The sequence below is a fragment of the Oncorhynchus keta genome, chromosome 14, assembly GCF_023373465.1.
Source record: "Oncorhynchus keta strain PuntledgeMale-10-30-2019 chromosome 14, Oket_V2, whole genome shotgun sequence".
Lineage (NCBI taxonomy): Eukaryota > Metazoa > Chordata > Actinopteri > Salmoniformes > Salmonidae > Oncorhynchus > Oncorhynchus keta.
The window spans coordinates 67,681,535-67,700,982 of record NC_068434.1 but is presented as its reverse complement, the minus strand read 5'-3'; the positions used below and the strand labels follow the sequence as shown (position 1 = coordinate 67,700,982).

The following is a 19,448-nucleotide window of genomic DNA, read 5'->3' as shown; positions in this document are numbered from 1 at the left end:
AATGTTGACGTTAGTGCTGTAGTTGGAGGCCACATTTTCGGTGAAAATCACTACAATAAATCAAATCCAATCAAATCAAATGTTATTTGTCACATACACATGGTTAGCAGATGTTAATGCGAGCGTAGCGAAATGCTTGTGCTTCTAGTTCCGACAATGCAGTAATAACCAACAAGTAATCTTGCTAAAAATTCCAAAACTACTACCTTATAGACACACGTGTAAGGGGATAAAGAATATGTACATAAAGATATATGAATGTACCTCAATAAATGTACCTTAGCTGCCAGCCTGGCCTGATATTGCGACACTATCTAGCTACCTACTTCTCTCCTTACTGAATGACGTGTTGTGTTGCCAGCTTTGCAGCACACATTTTCCCCATTGGGCAGTAGACTGTATCACGGTGACATCTAGATGGTTGCTACCAATATTTGAAGTTTTTTTTTTTATCGTGTAGGCTGCTATCCTACTCGAAATATAATCAATCCCGTGGGATGGAACAAATTCACCACGTTAGCGACATGTGATACAACTGGCGGGTGAAGCAACTACTGCCCAGCTGGGGGAGCACCTCAATACAAACCCGTTGTACTGGTCATTCCTACGGTCTTGTCGTTACGTTAGCTGACATCCAGATGGTGACCAATACTATAGGTTATTTCCCACTCGTCCATTGAAATAAACATCACTCTCTTTTACAAGTTTTAATTAGTGCCAATTCCATGCTGCTGTTTTGCCAGCTAATCAGCATAAACTATGCTCATCAGGACGACTGACTGAACCGAAGCCTTTCGTCTCCACTCGACTCTCAACTGCGCGACATACGTGATCAATTTGGGCACTAGGCGTGTCCATGTTAATGATTTATATATATACACTAGATGACTTTAAGGGGGCGCTAAATGTAACTTTCTGTACCTCCATCTTGGCACTTCCCCACCGGTGTAAAACACATCTTTTGGAAGCTACATAAATACATGGATTAATGTCTACATTCGTTTTTGCCACGTTTATTATATAACAGACAACTTAATGCAAACTTTAAATTATATTATGTGAGCTAAACGTAAAACAACGAATAAAAAAATATTTTTTTAAATACTTAAAGTATATTTTTTAGAGATTAATAATGTTATTGTCCCCACTACAACAAAACAAAACTTAAATACATGTAATGTTGTCTTTGAAACATGTAATTGAGGAGTGCCAATATGGCCGAGTGGTGGCTTCCAATCCTCTCATTGGCCAATATACAACATCAGCAATCCAAGATTTATAAACATCTTTATTCGGAATAGCCTCTCCCTCTTCCAAAAGAGAATTGATTCGGCTCATACTGCGCATTCTTAACTTGGAAGGAGGAAGGAAGGACCAGTTACAATCTCGAGCATCCCCTTCCAGCCCCATGAAGCCCACCGACATGGCTAAAGAAGGAACGGAGATGACAGAGGAAACTGAGCACATGATAGAGAAGAATGGAGCAAAAGAAACAGAAACTGTAGTATCTGCAGGAGATGCCAAAGAAATGCGAGCCGTAATACTGTCCGGTTTCGGGGGTCTCAACAAACTCCGGGTAACCAAGAAGGCGATGCCTGAGCCACAAGAGGGAGAAGTGAAAATTCGCGTCAAAGCATGGTAAACGTTGCATATTAATTAATTAATTGTTACATTGATGCCTGCCTAATGATCTTAAAATATCAATGATGCGAAGTTATCACATTCATAAGTGTATTGCAACATGTTGCAGATTCTGATTCAGTATGGGCGAGCCATGAATAAACCTTGAATTGAAGTAGGTTAAACTCGACCTGAGTAGTTTGTAAAAGTGACACGATAAAAGGACTCATTGCATTCATGAAGCCACATGTCCTCTGATGTTTCACTGTCTGTAGTAGATGATGAATAAGGACTGTCTGTGGAGAAGGCATGCAAATGAAAAGCAAAAATACCTGCAATGTTGGAATTAATACAAATTTGGCTTTATAAAAGTATTTGCTTGGCATGTTTTTGACTGATCATCTTAATGAGCTTTTATTGGGGGAATACTGTAAATACCACAAGCCATTTGAAATGGATTTTCTCACTACAACTGGCTCATGCAAAGTCCTACACTTGTGGTATTTGTGCTCTATTCTCTTATGATTTCCTACTTGGCATTTAGTAAGTCGATTTTGATGAGGGATTGGATAATTGTCTTTAGTCCAACAATATTGTTTTATTGATAATATTGAAATACACAAACTATACCTTCAACAAGTGAGAAGCAATTTTTCCATAAAAGGGAGAGCCTGTTACAGATATGCTCTATCACAGATTGGCTATTTATTGTTCAGTACATGTGAATCACCATGGCCTTGGAACTGTAGCCCCTTTTAATAGTCTGGAATTCAAGCATGGGTTTGTAGATATCAAACAGCTTGTGTTGTGCTTATGACTGCTCAGGCATTTATTTATTAACATATTTTAAGTCTAAGTAACATTTATCAAATAGTGAAAATGTCCATCATGCAATATTGTGTCTTCTCCAATATCATACATTAAAAATGAATAACTTTGCTTGATTGTGAGGTTAATATCAATGAGACATTTACCTTTGCAGTGGCTTGAACTTCCTGGATCTTATGGTGCGTCAAGGTAATATTGACAGTCCTCCGAAAACTCCACTTGTCCCTGGATTTGAGTGTTCTGGAATAGTGGAGGCGATGGGACAAAACACAAAGGGATTTGAGGTCAGTGAATCTAGATCACAGTATGTCACAGATATTATGTTGTGGATTAGTAGCACAACTAAACTCAGCAAAAAAAGAAATGTCTCTTTTTCAGGACCCTGTCTTTCAAAGATATTTTGTAAAAATCCAAGTAACTCCACATATCTTCATTGTAAAGGGTTTAAACACTGTTTCCCAGACATTCCCATAAATAATTAATGAACATGCACCAATGGAACGGCTGTTAAGACAATAACAGCTTACAAAACGGTAGGCAATTAAGGTCACAGTTATGAAAACTTAGGACACTAAAGAGGCCTTTCTACTGACTCTGATAAACACCAAAAGAAAGGGTCACTGCAATAATTGCTATGTCCGTACTGTGAGATGCCTAAGACAGTGCTACAGGGAGACAGGATGGAAAGCTGATCGTCCTCGCAGTGGCAGACCACGTGCAACAACACCTGCACAGGATCGGTACATCCGAACATCACACCTGCGGGACAGGTACAGGGTGGCAACAACAACTGCCCGAGTTACACCAGGAGTGCACAATTCCTCCATCAGTGCTCAGACTGTCCGTAATAGGCTGAGAGAGGCTGGACTGAGGGCTTGTAGGCCTGTTGTAAGGCAGGTCATCACCAGACATCACCGGCAACAACGTCGCCTATGGCACAAACCCACCATCGCTGGACCAGACAGGACTGGCAAAAAATGCTCTTCACTGACGAGTTGTGGTTTTGTCTCACCAGGGCTGATGGTCGGATTCATGTTTATAGTCGAAGGAATGAGCGTTACACCGAGGCCTGTACTCTGGAGTGGGCTCGATTTGGAGGTGGAGGGTCCGTCATGGTCTGGGGCGGTGTGTCACAGCATCATTGGACTGAGCTTGTTGTTATTGTAGACAATCTCAACGCTGTGCGTTACAGGGAAGACATCCTCCTCCCTCATGTGGTACCCTTCCTGCAGGCTCATCCTGACATGACCCTCCAGCATGACAATGCCACCAGCCATACTGCTCGTTCTGTGCGTGATTTCCTGCAAGACAGGAATGTCAGTGTTCTGCCATGGCCAGCGAAGAGCCCTGATCTCAATCCCATTGAGCACGTCTGGGACCTGTTGGATCGGAGGGTGAGGGCTAGGGCCATTCCCCCAAGAAATGTCTGGGAACTTGCAGGTGCCTTGGTGGAAGAGTGGGGTAACATCTCACAGCAAGAACTGGCACATCTGGTGCAGTCCATGAGGAGGAGATGCACTGCAGTACTTAATGCAGCTGGTGGCCACACCAGATACTGACTGTTACTTTTGATTTTGACCCCCCCTTTGTTCAGGGACACATTATTCAATTTCTGTTAGTCACATGTCTGTGGAATTTGTTCAGTTTATGTCTCAGTTGTTGAATCTTGTTATGTTCATACAAATATTTACACATGTTAAGTTTGCTGAAAATAAACGCAGTTGACAATGAGAGGACGTTTCTTTTTTTTGCTGAGTTTATATTGATCTCACTTTGCATTTTTACCCCCAACAATATTGATTTGTGTTACAATTTGAAATGGTTAATGTTGATATTTTGAAATTCATTGGTCGGAGTAGCATGTGAGGTTTGGTGCATTTCTAAAACAAACCTGTAACCATGTCACCTCCAAAATGTGCATTTATCATATTTTATAGCTTACCCTTTCCTCTCTCCAGATAGGAGACCGGGTTATGGCTTTTGTAAATTACAACGCCTGGGCAGAGGTGGTTTGCACACCGCTGGATTACGTCTATAACATGCCTGATGATATGACATTTCCTGAGGCAGCAGCCTTCTCCATGAACTTCGTGGCTGCCTACATGATGCTGTTTGAGGTTGCCAATCTCCGAGAGGGGATGTCAGTATTGGTCCATTCAGCAGGAGGGGGTGTGGTAAGTCAACTCCCGAAAGGAGGTGGAAAGAAAAACACAGCATCTGAAAATGATATCAGTGATGTTACTATAGATACCGCCAAGGTGTGTATCTCTGGTGGCTCTTGAGGGTAATAGCCTGTGGCTATTATCAGACAGCTCAGATGCTGTTTTACATAATACTGTATTCATGATTGAAGATGATGGTGAGATGAGGATGAGAAAATTACATCTAGGAAAGATGTGACTGTGGTTGAAGATAGAGAGTGTCTGGGCTGTGCTGTTTACAGTATATAATGCACACAGACTCTTCAGACTTGTAAAACATTTTTTTTAAAGACATTGAATTATCAGGCTCATGTAGCACATTTCCCTTTAGCGAAGGCACGGTTAATGATTCCCAGCATTAATAATTAAACATAACTAGATATGTAACTATACTCTAGAGATGCTCCTACAGACTAATTCATGAACAACAGTAGAGCGACTGCTCAGATTTCAGACTGATGCACACAATAGGGTATACCTCTGTTGTTTAATTCACACATGTAGTACCATACTGTAGTGGAGATGGACAAGAAAACATTTACTGTCTTTACCTAGTGTGTTGAATGATTAGAACAGGATGAGCAAAATTATTATAATTATTTTTCATATCAAATATGGATTATGGTTGGTAAAGCTGTGATGCATAACCTGTGGAAATGTCATTGTCTGGATTGGCCTTGTGTAATTGTGTCTTGGAGAGTCTGACTGGGATCGTGTGGTGTTTTTCAGGGTCAAGCTGTGGCTCAGCTGTGCTCCACTATACCCAGTGTCACTGTGTTTGGAACGGCCTCATCTTTCAAACATGAAGCCATCAAGGACTCTGTGACCCACCTCTTCGACAGAAACATTGATTATGTACAAGAAGTTAAAAAGTAAGGTTTGTTTTTTGTTCTACAATAAAAAATGATTTGGGATAAAATCTTTCTTCTAAACATAGAGCTGCAGAGGTAATTGTTCTGCACAATTTTTATGAATAAGACTAATTTGTTAGCAAATGTGTAATTTCATTGGATCTTACAGGTTTATTAAAATATGTTTAGATATAATTTCACATAATTACTAGGAATCTCTTTTGGTTTATAATGTGCAATTTGATATGTACATATGAATTGACAATGATAATGTGATAACGTAGAACACAGAGCATGTAGAGATCAGGGAGATGCAGATGTTAGTTGATGCCATATTTGGACATGCGTGGCTGCGGTCCCCATGGCAACACACAGCTCGTCTCCGAGAGCAACGGCAGTGTGTGAGGCAGAGTGCTCAAAGGCTCTCTGAAGGCAACCTGCAACAGGCTGTCTGCTGGGGACGTGGAACAGCTGGGCCAATCAGGAAATCGCCCTGATGCCTCGTAAATACTATGCCCATTCAGATCACACTGCATGTCGTTGTCTTGTCTGTTCCAAACATATTACTCACCATATGTCTGCTGCAGAAGGACAAGTGAGAGCCATGAGAAAACGAGTTTTGATTAGACATGGAAATAAAAGTGCTGAAAACAAATTGGCTCCCTATTTAAAAAGAAGATGGAGAACAATCTCTGGAGGAAACAAACTGGAGTTTTGGTGCAGGTACAGACAACTAGCACAAAAATAATATTGCGATATTGTCAAAACGACATGATATATTGTCAAAAATAATATCCGGATATGTAACTATATGGATTTTGTCACCCATCACTAATTATCATGTTTGATTAGCAATCAGTGCAATCCATAGGGATGCTGCCTCCTCAATAGGAGACAATCAGAAAATAACCTTCTATGCCAAAGCCAACTTCATGTCAACTGTCTAATAGGAATAGTGTTTTGGAGGTGAGACATGCAGTCAGGAGGCTTAAAGCATGTCCATCTGATAATCACATTCTGAATTGATTCTGAAGTGCTTTAGAAATGCATACATTCAACCAAGCTTTCCTCTTGAGTTCCTTTCTTAAGGAGCCTAATCCCTGGTTCCCCCTCAGTACTTATTGACAGAGGGAGAATACTGTCTGCCTGCATATCACAATGGTAGTAAATACAGCCATATCAGAGGAAGAATACTGTCTGCCTGCATATCACACTGGTAGTAAATACAGCCATATCAGAGGGAGAATACTGTCTGCCTGCATATCACACTGGTAGTAAATACAGCCATATCAGAGGGAGAATACTGTCTGCCTGCATATCACACTGGTAGTAAATACAGCCATATCAGAGGGAGAATACTGTCTGCCTGCATATCACAATGGTAGTAAATACAGCCATATCAGAGGGAGAATACTGTCTGCCTGCATATCACAATGGTAGTAAATACAGCCATATCAGAGGAAGAATACTGTCTGCCTGCATATCACACTGGTAGTAAATACAGCCATATCAGAGGGAGAATACTGTCTGCCTGCATATCACACTGGTAGTAAATACAGCCATATCAGAGGGAGAATACTGTCTGCCTGCATATCACAATGGTAGTAAATACAGCCATATCAGAGGGAGAATACTGTCTGCCTGCATATCACAATGGTAGTAAATACAGCCATATCAGAGGAAGAATACTGTCTGCCTGCATATCACACTGGTAGTAAATACAGCCATATCAGAGGGAGAATACTGTCTGCCTGCATATCACACTGGTAGTAAATACAGCCATATCAGAGGGAGAATACTGTCTGCCTGCATATCACAATGGTAGTAAATACAGCCATATCAGAGGGAGAATACTGTCTGCCTGCATATCACAATGGTAGTAAATACAGCCATATCAGAGGGAGAATACTGTCTGCCTGTATATCACACTGGTAGTAAATACAGCCATATCAGAGGGAGAATACTGTCTGCCTGCATATCACACTGGTAGTAAATACAGCCATACCAGAGGGAGAATACTGTCTGCCTGCATATCACACTGGTAGTAAATACAGCCATATCAGAGGGAGAATACTGTCTGCCTGCATATCACACTGGTAGTAAATACAGCCATATCAGAGGGAGAATACTGTCTGCCTGCATATCACAATGGTAGTAAATACAGCCATATCAGAGGGAGAATACTGTCTGCCTGCATATCACACTGGTAGTAAATACAGCCATATCAGAGGGAGAATACTGTCTGCCCGCATATCACACTGGTAGTAAATACAGCCATATCAGAGGGAGAATACTGTCTGCCCGCATATCACACTGGTAGTAAATACAGCCATATCAGAGGGAGAATACTGTCTGCCCGCATATCACACTGGTAGTAAATACAGCCATATCAGAGGGAGAATACTGTCTGCCTGCATATCACACTGGTAGTAAATACAGCCATATCAGAGGGAGAATACTGTCTGCCTGCATATCACACTGGTAGTAAATACAGCCATATCAGAGGGAGAATACTGTCTGCCTGCATATCACACTGGTAGTAAATACAGCCATATCAGAGGGAGAATACTGTCTGCCTGCATATCACAATGGTAGTAAATACAGCCATATCAGAGGGAGAATACTGTCTGCCTGCATATCACACTGGTAGTAAATACAGCCATATCAGAGGGAGAATACTGTCTGCCTGCATATCACACTGGTAGTAAATACAGCCATATCAGAGGGAGAATACTGTCTGCCTGCATATCACACTGGTAGTAAATACAGCCATATCAGAGGGAGAATACTGTCTGCCTGCATATCACACTGGTAGTAAATACAGCCATATCAGAGGGAGAATACTGTCTGCCCGCATATCACACTGGTAGTAAATACAGCCATATCAGAGGGAGAATACTGTCTGCCTGCATATCACAATGGTAGTAAATACAGCCATACCAGAGGGAGAATACTGTCTGCCTGCATATCACACTGGTAGTAAATACAGCCATATCAGAGGGAGAATACTGTCTGCCTGCATATCACACTGGTAGTAAATACAGCCATATCAGAGGGAGAATACTGTCTGCCTGCATATCACAATGGTAGTAAATACAGCCATATCAGAGGGAGAATACTGTCTGCCTGCATATCACAATGGTAGTAAATACAGCCATATCAGAGGAGAATACTGTCTGCCTGCATATCACACTGGTAGTAAATACAGCCATATCAGAGGGAGAATACTGTCTGCCTGCATATCACACTGGTAGTAAATACAGCCATATCAGAGGGAGAATACTGTCTGCCTGCATATCACACTGGTAGTAAATACAGCCATATCAGAGGAGAATACTGTCTGCCTGCATATCACACTGGTAGTAAATACAGCCATATCAGAGGGAGAATACTGTCTGCCTGCATATCACACTGGTAGTAAATACAGCCATATCAGAGGAAGAATACTGTCTGCCTGCATATCACACTGGTAGTAAATACAGCCATATCAGAGGAAGAATACTGTCTGCCTGCATATCACACTGGTAGTAAATACAGCCATATCAGAGGGAGAATACTGTCTGCCTGCATATCACACTGGTAGTAAATACAGCCATACCAGAGGGAGAATACTGTCTGCCTGCATATCACACTGGTAGTAAATACAGCCATACCAGAGGGAGAATACTGTCTGCCTGCATATCACACTGGTAGTAAATACAGCCATATCAGAGGGAGAATACTGTCTGCCTGCATATCACACTGGTAGTAAATACAGCCATATCAGAGGGAGAATACTGTCTGCCTGCATATCACAATGGTAGTAAATACAGCCATATCAGAGGGAGAATACTGTCTGCCTGCATATCACAATGGTAGTAAATACAGCCATATCAGAGGAAGAATACTGTCTGCCTGCATATCACACTGGTAGTAAATACAGCCATATCAGAGGGAGAGGCAGATTATAAGCCTTTCATCTCTGTGGCCCCACATTCCTTTCAGGATCAAGAGCAAAGCAAAATTAAATTGGTCTTAAGTCGCCCCTTTTACAATATGCAAGGCCATGGGCATCATAAGACCCCCGAGCCGTTTAGCCAAGCAGGCAGGCAGGCCACCAGGCAGAAAGGAAGGCATTAGGACCCCTTGATCAGAACATTGCTCTCATTCTTTCTTTCACATTGGTGCTCTTAAGTGAGTCATGCCATGAAAAATCACACCAATGGTTAACCTGTCCAATGCTTATAGGTCTTTTAATACTGTATCACTTGAAATCAAGTGGAATTTGATTGAACAAAAGGCTGATCGAAATGTCAATGAACTGTATTGTTTAGTATTTGCTAAAAATATATAAATGTAACTCTTGAAATCTGAGCTAAACATTGAATGACTAATAGATTGAGAGGGTTCTGTTGAAGCCTGCAGTTGAGGCTGTCTGTAAATGAGGAACGTGTTGATTCTTGTTAATTGAATTTCCTGTACTTGGTAGGATCTCTCCAGAGGGAGTGGACATCGTCCTGGACTGTCTGTCTGGGGAGAACACTGGTAAAGGCCTCGGTCTGCTGAGGCCTCTGGGAACCTACATCCTCTACGGTTGGTGTCCTATCAGGATGCTACTCATAAATTTGCTACATTGTGCCACCAGTATCGCACATAAGACTCTTGAGATATGATGTGGTGTTAGCCTGTGAATGATGACGTATCTTGAGTGACATTTTTAATTTAGGACATTTCAAACTTACTGACAGGTATTGTCTATAGGTTAGGCACCATTGTACTTGCGCTATACATATACAGTGCCTTCAAGAAGTATTCATACCCCTTGACTCATTCCATATCTTGTTGTTTTACAGTCTGAATTCAAAAGTGATAAAATATATATTTTTTCTCACCAATCTACACACAATACCCCACAATGACAAAGTAAATATTTGTTTTTAGAAATGTTAGCAAATGTATTCAAAATGAAACACAGAAATATCTCATTTACATAAGTATTCACACTCCTGAGTCAATACATGTAAGAATCACATTTGGCAGCGATTACAACTGTGAGTCTTTCTGGGTAAGTCTGTTAAGAGCTTTGCAAACCTGGATTGTACAATAAGTACCCATTATTCTTTAAAACAATTGGTTGTTGATCATTACAAGACAACCATTTTCAAGTCTTCCCATAGACTTTCAAGCAGATTTAAGTCAAAACAGTAACTTGGTAATTCAGAAATATACACTGTCTTCTTGGTAAACAACTTCAGTGTAGATTTGGCCTTGTGTTTTAGATTATTGTCCTGCTGAAAGGTGAATTCATCCACCAGTGTCTGGTGGAACCAGGTATTCCTGTAGGATTTGACTGTGCTTAGCTCCCTTATGTTTCTTTTGTATTCTGAAAAACTCCTCAGTCCTTAACAATTACAAGCATATCCATAACAATTCAGCTTGTCATTACGAAAAGAAAAAAAAATGTAAATTACATTTTACTTTGACATTATGGGGTACTTTATTGTGTTTAGGCCAGTGACAAAAAACACGTCATTGAATCTATTTTAAATTCAGGCTGTAACACAACAAAATGTGGAAAAAGTCAACTGGTGTGAACACTGTTTCGTATGACATAGCTTAGACCACAAATATTTGTAAAGTTTCTTGTAAGATATAGGCTCAAGCTCTTCAGACTTTCTCTTCATCTAAGGACACTTAGAATACAGATGGTCCTTTTATTTCGAGGTAATATCCCTCCATCTACTCAATAGTCAATCTGGACAGAATTTAAGCGACCGCTTAAACCTCATTGAAAACCAGGCGTGCGTTGTGATTCAGTGCGAAATGTAGGTTAATTCAAATGGATTAAAAATGACACCTGAATATATTTGACTGCCCCTGGCTTTTATCCACATCTGAATTGTTTAATTACAAGAGTTTTCTTGGGTTTCAGATAATGTAGAATTAGTGTTTCTGTCAGTATGACAGTCATGGAGTTGTAACACTAATGCGGCTTGAATCAATTAATGGTATGACTACTCCTCCCCCACAATAACCCCTCTTCACCTCACGGCTCTGTACGGTTCACCCATCACTTCAGCCCAACAGTTAACACCGCCACCCTGTCTCTCTATAAGCTTGTGCCTTTGTTTTTGTGTTTTCAGGCTCATCAAACATGGTTACTGGGGAAACAAAGAGTTTCTTCAGCCTTGCAAAATCTGTGAGTTAGAAATGCTGAGTCTGTCACTGAGTTTACAGAATGGAACAGTCTGTTTAATATTTATCGAACATTCATTTCTTACTATGAAACACAAATGAGTTATTGGGGTAAGTGATGTGTGTGTCTCTGGTTTGACTCCCCAGTGGTGGCAGGTTGAGAAGGTGAACCCTATTAAACTCTATGAAGAGAACAAGGTCATTGCTGGATTCTCGCTGCTCAACCTCCTGTTCAAGCAGGGCAGGTGTGGGCAGGTGAAAACGGTGGTGGAGAAACTCTTCTCCCTCTACAACCAGAAGAAGATCAAACCTGTGGTGGACTCCCTGTGGGCACTGGAGGAGGTAAGGGGACAGCTGGTGGGCAGGGACATTTCCCTATACACATCTGGCATGATGTCTTTGACTGGCAGGTCTACAATCTGGGAATGATCCACACGGTCACTAAGGAAACAGATGGGTAGGGACGTTTTAGAGAAGTTGTTATGGAAACATCTTGGATGGAGTGTCATCTGTTGATTGTCACTGTTGTTAGTGGACGTTGGTTTGGCCTGCAGATGGCAGGTGGGCCGTTAAGACCGGTTGCGGGTTTTTGATGGCTGCAGTTATGCGATGTTCACATTCACGCCCACATGAATTCCATACATCAATCTCTCCTCCATCTCTGCCAGTGCATCTCTCTGTGTGTCTGTTTTCCTCTTTCTGTTTCTACACAGTCACCAACTCTGTTTGTAAAGAAACACAAATGTAACATTTGGGTGTTTCACACATTCTGCGATTTCTGTGGACTTGATAGTGGAACTGCTAGTGGTTAGCAGGCAGCTCAGCACGGAGGGTCATAGAGTCATTTATTGACACAACACTCCTGCTGCTATGAGGTAGATGATTGGTGGTTTAATTATTCACAAGATCCCCTGCTTATAGAACAGTGAGAGGCTTTTCCTCTCCATTCATATTACTGGTGTTTACCCCCACTTAGCTATATTTCTTTATACAGATATACAGTATACATACACATACATATATACACATGTACAGTATACAGTGGGGCAAAAAAGTATTTAGTCAGCCACCAATTGTGCAAGTTCTCATCTTAAAAAGATGAGAGGCCTGTAATTTTCATCAAAGGTACACTTCAACTATTTAAAAAAAACATTTTTTTACCTTTATTTAACCAGGCAAGTCAGTTAAGAACACATTCTTATTTTCAATGACGGCCTGGGAACAGTGAGTTAACTGCCTGTTCAGGGGCAGAACGACAGATTTGTACCTTGTCAGCTCAGGGGTTTGAACTCGCAACTTTCCGATTACTCGTCCAACGCTCTAACCACTAGGCTACCCTGCCGCCCTGTGGTTAGCTATGACAGACAAAATGAGAAAAAAAATCCAGAAAATCACATTGTAGTATTTTTTATGAATTTATTTGCACATTATGGTGGAAAATAAGTATTTGGTCAATAACAAAAGTTTCTCAATACTTTGTTATATACCCTTTGTTGGCAATGACAGAGGTCAAACGTTTTCTGTAAGTCTTCACAAGGTTTTCACACACTGTTGCTGGTATTTTGGCCCATTCCTCCATGCAGATCTCCTCAAGAGCAGTGATGTTTTGGGGCTGTTGCTGGGCAACACGGACTTTCAACTCCCTCCAAAGATTTTCTATAGGGTTGAGATCTGGAGACTGGCTAGGCCACCAGGACCTTGAAATGCTTCTTACGAAGCCACTCCTTCGTTGCCTGGGCGGTGTGTTTGGGATCATTGTAATGCTGAAAGACCCAGCCACGTTTCATCTTCAATGCCCTTGCTGATGGAAGGAGGTTTTCACTCAAAATCTCACGATACATGGCCCCATTCATTCTTTCCTTTACACGGATCAGTCGTCCTGGTCCCTTTGCAGAAAAACAGCCCCAAAGCATGATGTTTCCACCCCCATGCTTCACAGTAGGTATGGTGTTCTTTGGATGCAACTCAGCATTCTTTGTCCTCCAAACACAACGAGTTGAGTTTTTACCAAAAAGTTATATTTTGGTTTCATCTGACCATATGCCATTCTCCCAATCTTCTTCTGGATCATCCAAATGCTCTCTAGCAAACTTCAGATGGGCCTGGACATGTACTGGCTTAAGCAGGGGGACACGTCTGGTACTGCAGGATGAGTCCCTGGCAGCGTAGTGTGTTACTGATGGTAGGCTTTGTTACTTTGGTCCCGGCTCTCTGCAGGTCATTCACTAGGTCCACCCGTGTGGTTCTGGGATTTTTGCTCACCGTTCTTGTGATCATTTTGACCCCACGGGGTGAGATCTTGCGTGGAGCCCCAGATCGAGGGAGATTATCAGTGGTCTTGTATGTCTTCCATTTCCAAATAATTGCTCACACAGTTGATTTCTTCAAACCAAGCTGCTTACCTATTGCAGATTCAGTCTTCCCAGCCTGGTGCAGGTCTATAATTTTGTTTCTGGTGTCCTTTGACAGCTCTTTGGTCTTGGCCATAGTGGAGTTTGGAGTGTGACTGTTTGAGGTTGTGGACAGGTGTCTTTTATACTGATAACAAGTTCAAACAGGTGCCATTAATACAGGTAACGAGTGGAGGACAGAGGAGCCTCTTAAAGAAGAAGTTACAGGTCTGTGAGAGCCAGAAATCTTGCTTGTTTGTAGGTGACCAAATACTTATTTTCCACCATAATTTGCAAATAAATTCATAAAAAAATCCTACAATGTGATTTTCTGGATTTTTTTCTCCTAATTTTGTCTGTCATAGTTTAAGTGTACCTATGATGAAAATTACAGGCCTCTCATCTTTTTAAGTGGGAGAACTTGCACAATTGGTGGCTGACTAAATACTTTTTTGCCCCACTGTACATACATATATACAGTATACATACAGATATTCACCTAAATCTGTCTCAAGGGGGAAAATGAAGACACATTTCATTATTTCTGTTCTGCCTATCAAATGTCTAAGACACTACTGTACGTTTCAAATCAAATCCAAGTTTATTTGTCACGTGCGCCGAATACAACAGGTGTAGGTAGACCTTACAGTGAAATGCTTACTTACAGGCTCTAACCAATAGTGCAAAAAAAGGTGAACAATAGGTAAGTAAAGAAATAAAAACAACAGTAAAAAGACAGTGAAAAATAACTGTAGCGAGGCTACATACAGACACCGGTTAGTCAGGCTGATTGAGGTATTATGTACATGTAGATATGGTTAAAGTGACTATGCATATATGATGAACAGAGAGTAGCAATAGCGTAAAAGAGGGTTTGGGGGGTGAAAATAGTCCGGGTAGCCATTTGATTACCTGTTCAGGAGTCTTATGGCTTGGGGGTAAAAACTGTTGAGAAGACTTTTTGTCCTAGACTTGGCACGCCAGTACCGCTTGCCATGCGGTAGTAGAGAGAACAGTCTATGACTGGGGTGGCTGGGGGATCCAGTTGCAGAGGGAGGTGTTTAGTCCCATTTATCCATTCAAGGAAATGTGAATAGTTTCTCTGGTAAGGCTGACATGTTGTTATTTGAGTAGAACCAGTTAAGGAGATACAGTGTGTCATGCGATTTGATTGAATTACATTGTGTTGGTCAGGTGGCCAGTTGAAATGACAGAGCCGACCTCTGATTCAGAGGGGTTGGGTTAAAAGTGGAAGTAAAGTTTTGGTTGTGTGCAGTAGACAATAAAAATAAATGCCATCCTTTCTTTGCTTCATTTTGTAGCTGAAATTGCTGCCTGCAAACATGTTCTTGCGTCATTCCGGTTTTGAAGTTGCAAAATAATTGGCCTTTCCAGCAGAGAGGGCAGTGCGAGGAAAGCCTGTTTGGATAGAATCTACCTCTATTTTTCCAGCAGAGAGGGCAGTGCTGTCACGGTTTTCATGTGGTGAAGGAGAGTCGGACCAAACTGCAGCGTGTCGATTGCGATCCATGTTTATTTAAACAAACGTAAACACGACTAAACACGAACACTACAAAACAATAAACGAAACTAAAACCGAAAACAGCCTATACATGTGTCAACTAACATCAAACAAGGTCATCAAGACACTCAGGACAATCACCCACGACAAACTCAAAGAATATGGCTGCCTAAATATGGTTCCCAATCACAGACAACGATAAGCACCTGCCTCTGATTGAGAACCACTCCAGACAGCCATAGACTTTGCTAGATAACCCCACTAGCTACAATCCCAAATACATACACACCAAAACCCCAAGACAAAACACACCACAATACAAAAACTCCATGCCACACCCTGGCCTGACCCAATACATGAAGAAAAACACAAAATACTTAGACCAGGGCGTGACAGAACCCCCCTAAGGTGCAGACTCCCGAACGCACCTCAAAACAATAGGGAGGGTCCGGGTGGGCGTCTGCCCATGGTGGCGGCTCCGGCGCGGGACGTGGAACCCACTCAGTCAATGTCTTATAGTCCCCTCTCCTCGCGTCCCTGGATAGACCACCCTCGCCGCCGACCATGGCCTAGTAGTCCTCACCCAGAACCCCACTGGACTGAGGAGCAGATCGGGACTGAAGGACAGCTCGGGACTGAAGGACAGCTCGGGAGTGAGAGAAAGCTCGGGAGTGAGAGAAAGCTCGGGAGTGAGAGAAAGCTCGGGAGTGAGAGGAAGCTCGGGAGTGAGAGGAAGCTCAGGCAGGTTGATGGATCTACCAGATCCTGGCTTGCTGGTGGTTCCGGCAGATCCTGGCTGACTGGCGGATCCTGGCTGACTAGCAGATCTGGCAGATCCTGGACGACTGGCAGATCCTGGCCGACTGGCAGATCCTGGCCGACTGGCAGATCCTGGCCGACTGGCAGATCCTGGCCGACTGGCAGATCCTGGCCGACTGGCACTTCTGGCGGATCCTGGCTGACTAGCAGATCTGGCGGATCCTGGCTGACTGGCGGATCCTGGCTGACTGGCGGATCCTGGCTGACTGGCGGATCCTGGCCGACTGGCAGATCCTGGCCGACTGGCAGATCCTGGCCGACTGGCAGATCCTGGCCGACTGGCACTTCTGGCGGATCCTGGCTGACTGGCACTTCTGGCGGATCCTGGCAGACTGGTGGATCCTGGCTGACTGGTGGATCTAACTGATCCTGACAGACTGGCGACGCTGGGCAGACTGGCGGCGCTGGGCAGACTGGCGGCGCTGGGCAGAGGGGCTCTGGCGCCTCTGGGCTGAGGGGCTCTGGCGCCGGACAGGCGGGAGACTCTGGCAGCGGCGCCGGACAGGCGGGAGACTCCGGCAGCGCAGGAGAGGAGAAAGGCTCCGACAGCGCAGGAGAGGCGAGGCGCACTGTAGGCCTGATGCGTGGTGCTGGCACTGGTGGTACTGGGCCGAGGACACGCACAGGAAGCCTGGTGCGGGGAGCTGCTACCGGAGGGCTGGGGTGTGGAGGTGGTACTGGATAGACCGGACCGTGCAGGCGCACTGGAGCTCTTGAGCACCGAGCCTGCCCAACCTTACCTGGTTGAATACTCTCGGTCGCCCTGCCAGTGCGGCGAGGGGGAATAGCCCGTACTGGGCTATGTAGGCGAACCGGAGACACAGAGCGCAAGGCTGGTGCCATGTAAGCCGGCCCAAGGAGACGCACTGGGGACCAGATGCGTAGAGCCGGCTTCATGGCATTTGGCTCGACGCTCAATCTAGCCCGGCCGATACGCGGAGCTGGAATATACCGCACCGGGCTATGCACCCGCACTGGGGACACCATGCGCACCACTGCATAAAACGGTGCCTGCCCGGTCTCTCTAGCCCCCCGGTAAGCACAGGGAGTTTGCGCAGGTCTCCTACCTGGCGTTGCCATACTCAAAAATACATTTTTGGGGCTGATTCCCAGGCTTCCTTCCACGCCGTCGTGCTTGCTTCGCCAACCTCATTCTCCTGTAACCTTCCGCGCACTGCTCCATCGAATCCCAGGCGGGCTCCGGCACTCTCCCTGGGTCGACCGCCCACCTGTCTATCTCCTCCCAAGAAGTATAGTCCATACTGTACTCCTCTTTGGGCTGCTCCTGTTTCCTCTTCTCCTGCTGCACCTTTGGGCGGCTACACTCCCCTGGTTTAGCCCAGGGTCCTCTCCCGTCAAGGATTTCCTCCCATGTCCAGAAATCCTTAATACGCAGCTCCTCTTTGGGCTGCTCCTGCCTGTTGACACGCTGCTTGGTCCGTTTACGGTGGGTGATTCTGTCACGGTTTTCATGTGGTGAAGGAGAGTCGGACCAAACTGCAGCGTGTCGATTGCGATCCATGTTTATTTAAACAAACGTAAACACGACTAAACACGAACACTACAAAACAATAAATGAACCGAAAACAGCCTATACATGTGTCAACTAACATCAAACAAGGACATCAAGACACTCAGGACAATCACCCACGACAAACTCAAAGAATATGGCTGCCTAAATATGGTTCCCAATCAGAGACAACGATAAGCACCTGCCTCTGATTGAGAACCACTCCAGACAGCCATAGACTTTGCTAGATAACCCCACTAGCTACAATCCCAAATACATACACACCAAAACCCCAAGACAAAACACACCACAATACAAAAACTCCATGCCACACCCTGGCCTGACCCAATACATGAAGAAAAACACAAAATACTTAGACCAGGGCGTGACAAGTGCGAGGAAAGCCTGTTAAACAGTAGGTTTGATTCTATCCATTTTTTCTTGTTCGAAAAACCCTACACTTATTTGAACGTTGACCCTGTGCCCACCAGATGACTCGCAGTGTTGTCTCTCAGAAGGATGGCATAGATACTTATTCACTCCCTCTTTGATCTTGGCTTCCACTCAATGTACCCAACATTCTTTAAGAAGTGAATTTTGCCTGTAATCAGAGAATGTTCATGAAGACCTTTAAAAAAACTATAGAAACTCAGAAAATGAAGTTTATTAGAAATGTAGTGAGTGTTCAGCAGTCCTGGTTTGGTACATGATTCTATACAGTACACTCTTAGAAAAAAAGGGTTCCAAAATGGTTCTTCAGCTGTACCCATAGGAGAACCCATTTTGTTTCCAGGTAGAACTCTTTTGGGTTCCATGTAGAACCCTCATTGGAAAGGGTTCTACCTGGAACCAAAAGTGTTCAACCTGGAACAATAGTGTTCTTCAAAGGGTTATCCTATGGAGACAGCCGAAGAACCCTTATTGATTTTAGATATAATTTTTTATCTACGAGTGTACTGTTAACAAGAGGACATTTAATAAATGGGCTCCCTTGTGTTCAGAAAACAGCCTTTGCTGAACAGCCACCTCTGACTTGCTTGAAGACAGCAAGCAATGAATAGAGGACAAGATTTATTTTATACTGAAAAAAAATAGTTTGATTTATTTTATTTCATCTTTATTTAACCAGGTAGGCCAGTTGAGAACAAGTTTATCATTTACAACTTCAACCTGGCCAAGAAAAAGCAAGGCAGTGCGACAAAAACAACAACACGGAGTTACACATAAACAAACGTAGTCAATAACACAAAATAAAAAATGCAACATGCAACAATTTCAACCATTTTACTGAGTTACAGTTCATAAAAGGAAATCAGTCAATTGAAATAAATACATTAGGCCCTAATCTATAGATTTCACATGACTGGGCAGGGGCACAGCCATGGGTGGACCTGGGAGGGCATAGGCCCACCCACTGGGTTTTTCCCCACAAAAGGGCTTTATTACAGATATTAATACTCCTCAGTTTCATCAGTTATCCGGGTGGCTGGTCTCAGACAATCCAAGCAGGTGAAGAAGCCGGATGTGAAGTCC

General features: G+C 43.3%; 1 protein-coding gene across 1 annotated transcript in view; it reads left to right on the top strand.

Moving 5' to 3' along the window:
• The first annotated feature begins 1,277 nt into the window (after window positions 1-1,277).
• Window positions 1,278-19,448, top strand: part of LOC118393843 (synaptic vesicle membrane protein VAT-1 homolog-like) — a 42,504-nt gene continuing 24,333 nt past the window's right edge. The window contains exons 1-7 of the mRNA XM_035786973.2: window positions 1,278-1,638; window positions 2,603-2,732; window positions 4,407-4,622; window positions 5,379-5,521; window positions 9,969-10,072; window positions 11,623-11,678; window positions 11,822-12,016. Coding sequence (XP_035642866.1) covers window positions 1,409-1,638; window positions 2,603-2,732; window positions 4,407-4,622; window positions 5,379-5,521; window positions 9,969-10,072; window positions 11,623-11,678; window positions 11,822-12,016 — 1,074 coding nt within the window. The 5' untranslated portion in view covers window positions 1,278-1,408. The remainder of the gene's footprint in view (window positions 1,639-2,602; window positions 2,733-4,406; window positions 4,623-5,378; window positions 5,522-9,968; window positions 10,073-11,622; window positions 11,679-11,821; window positions 12,017-19,448) is intronic.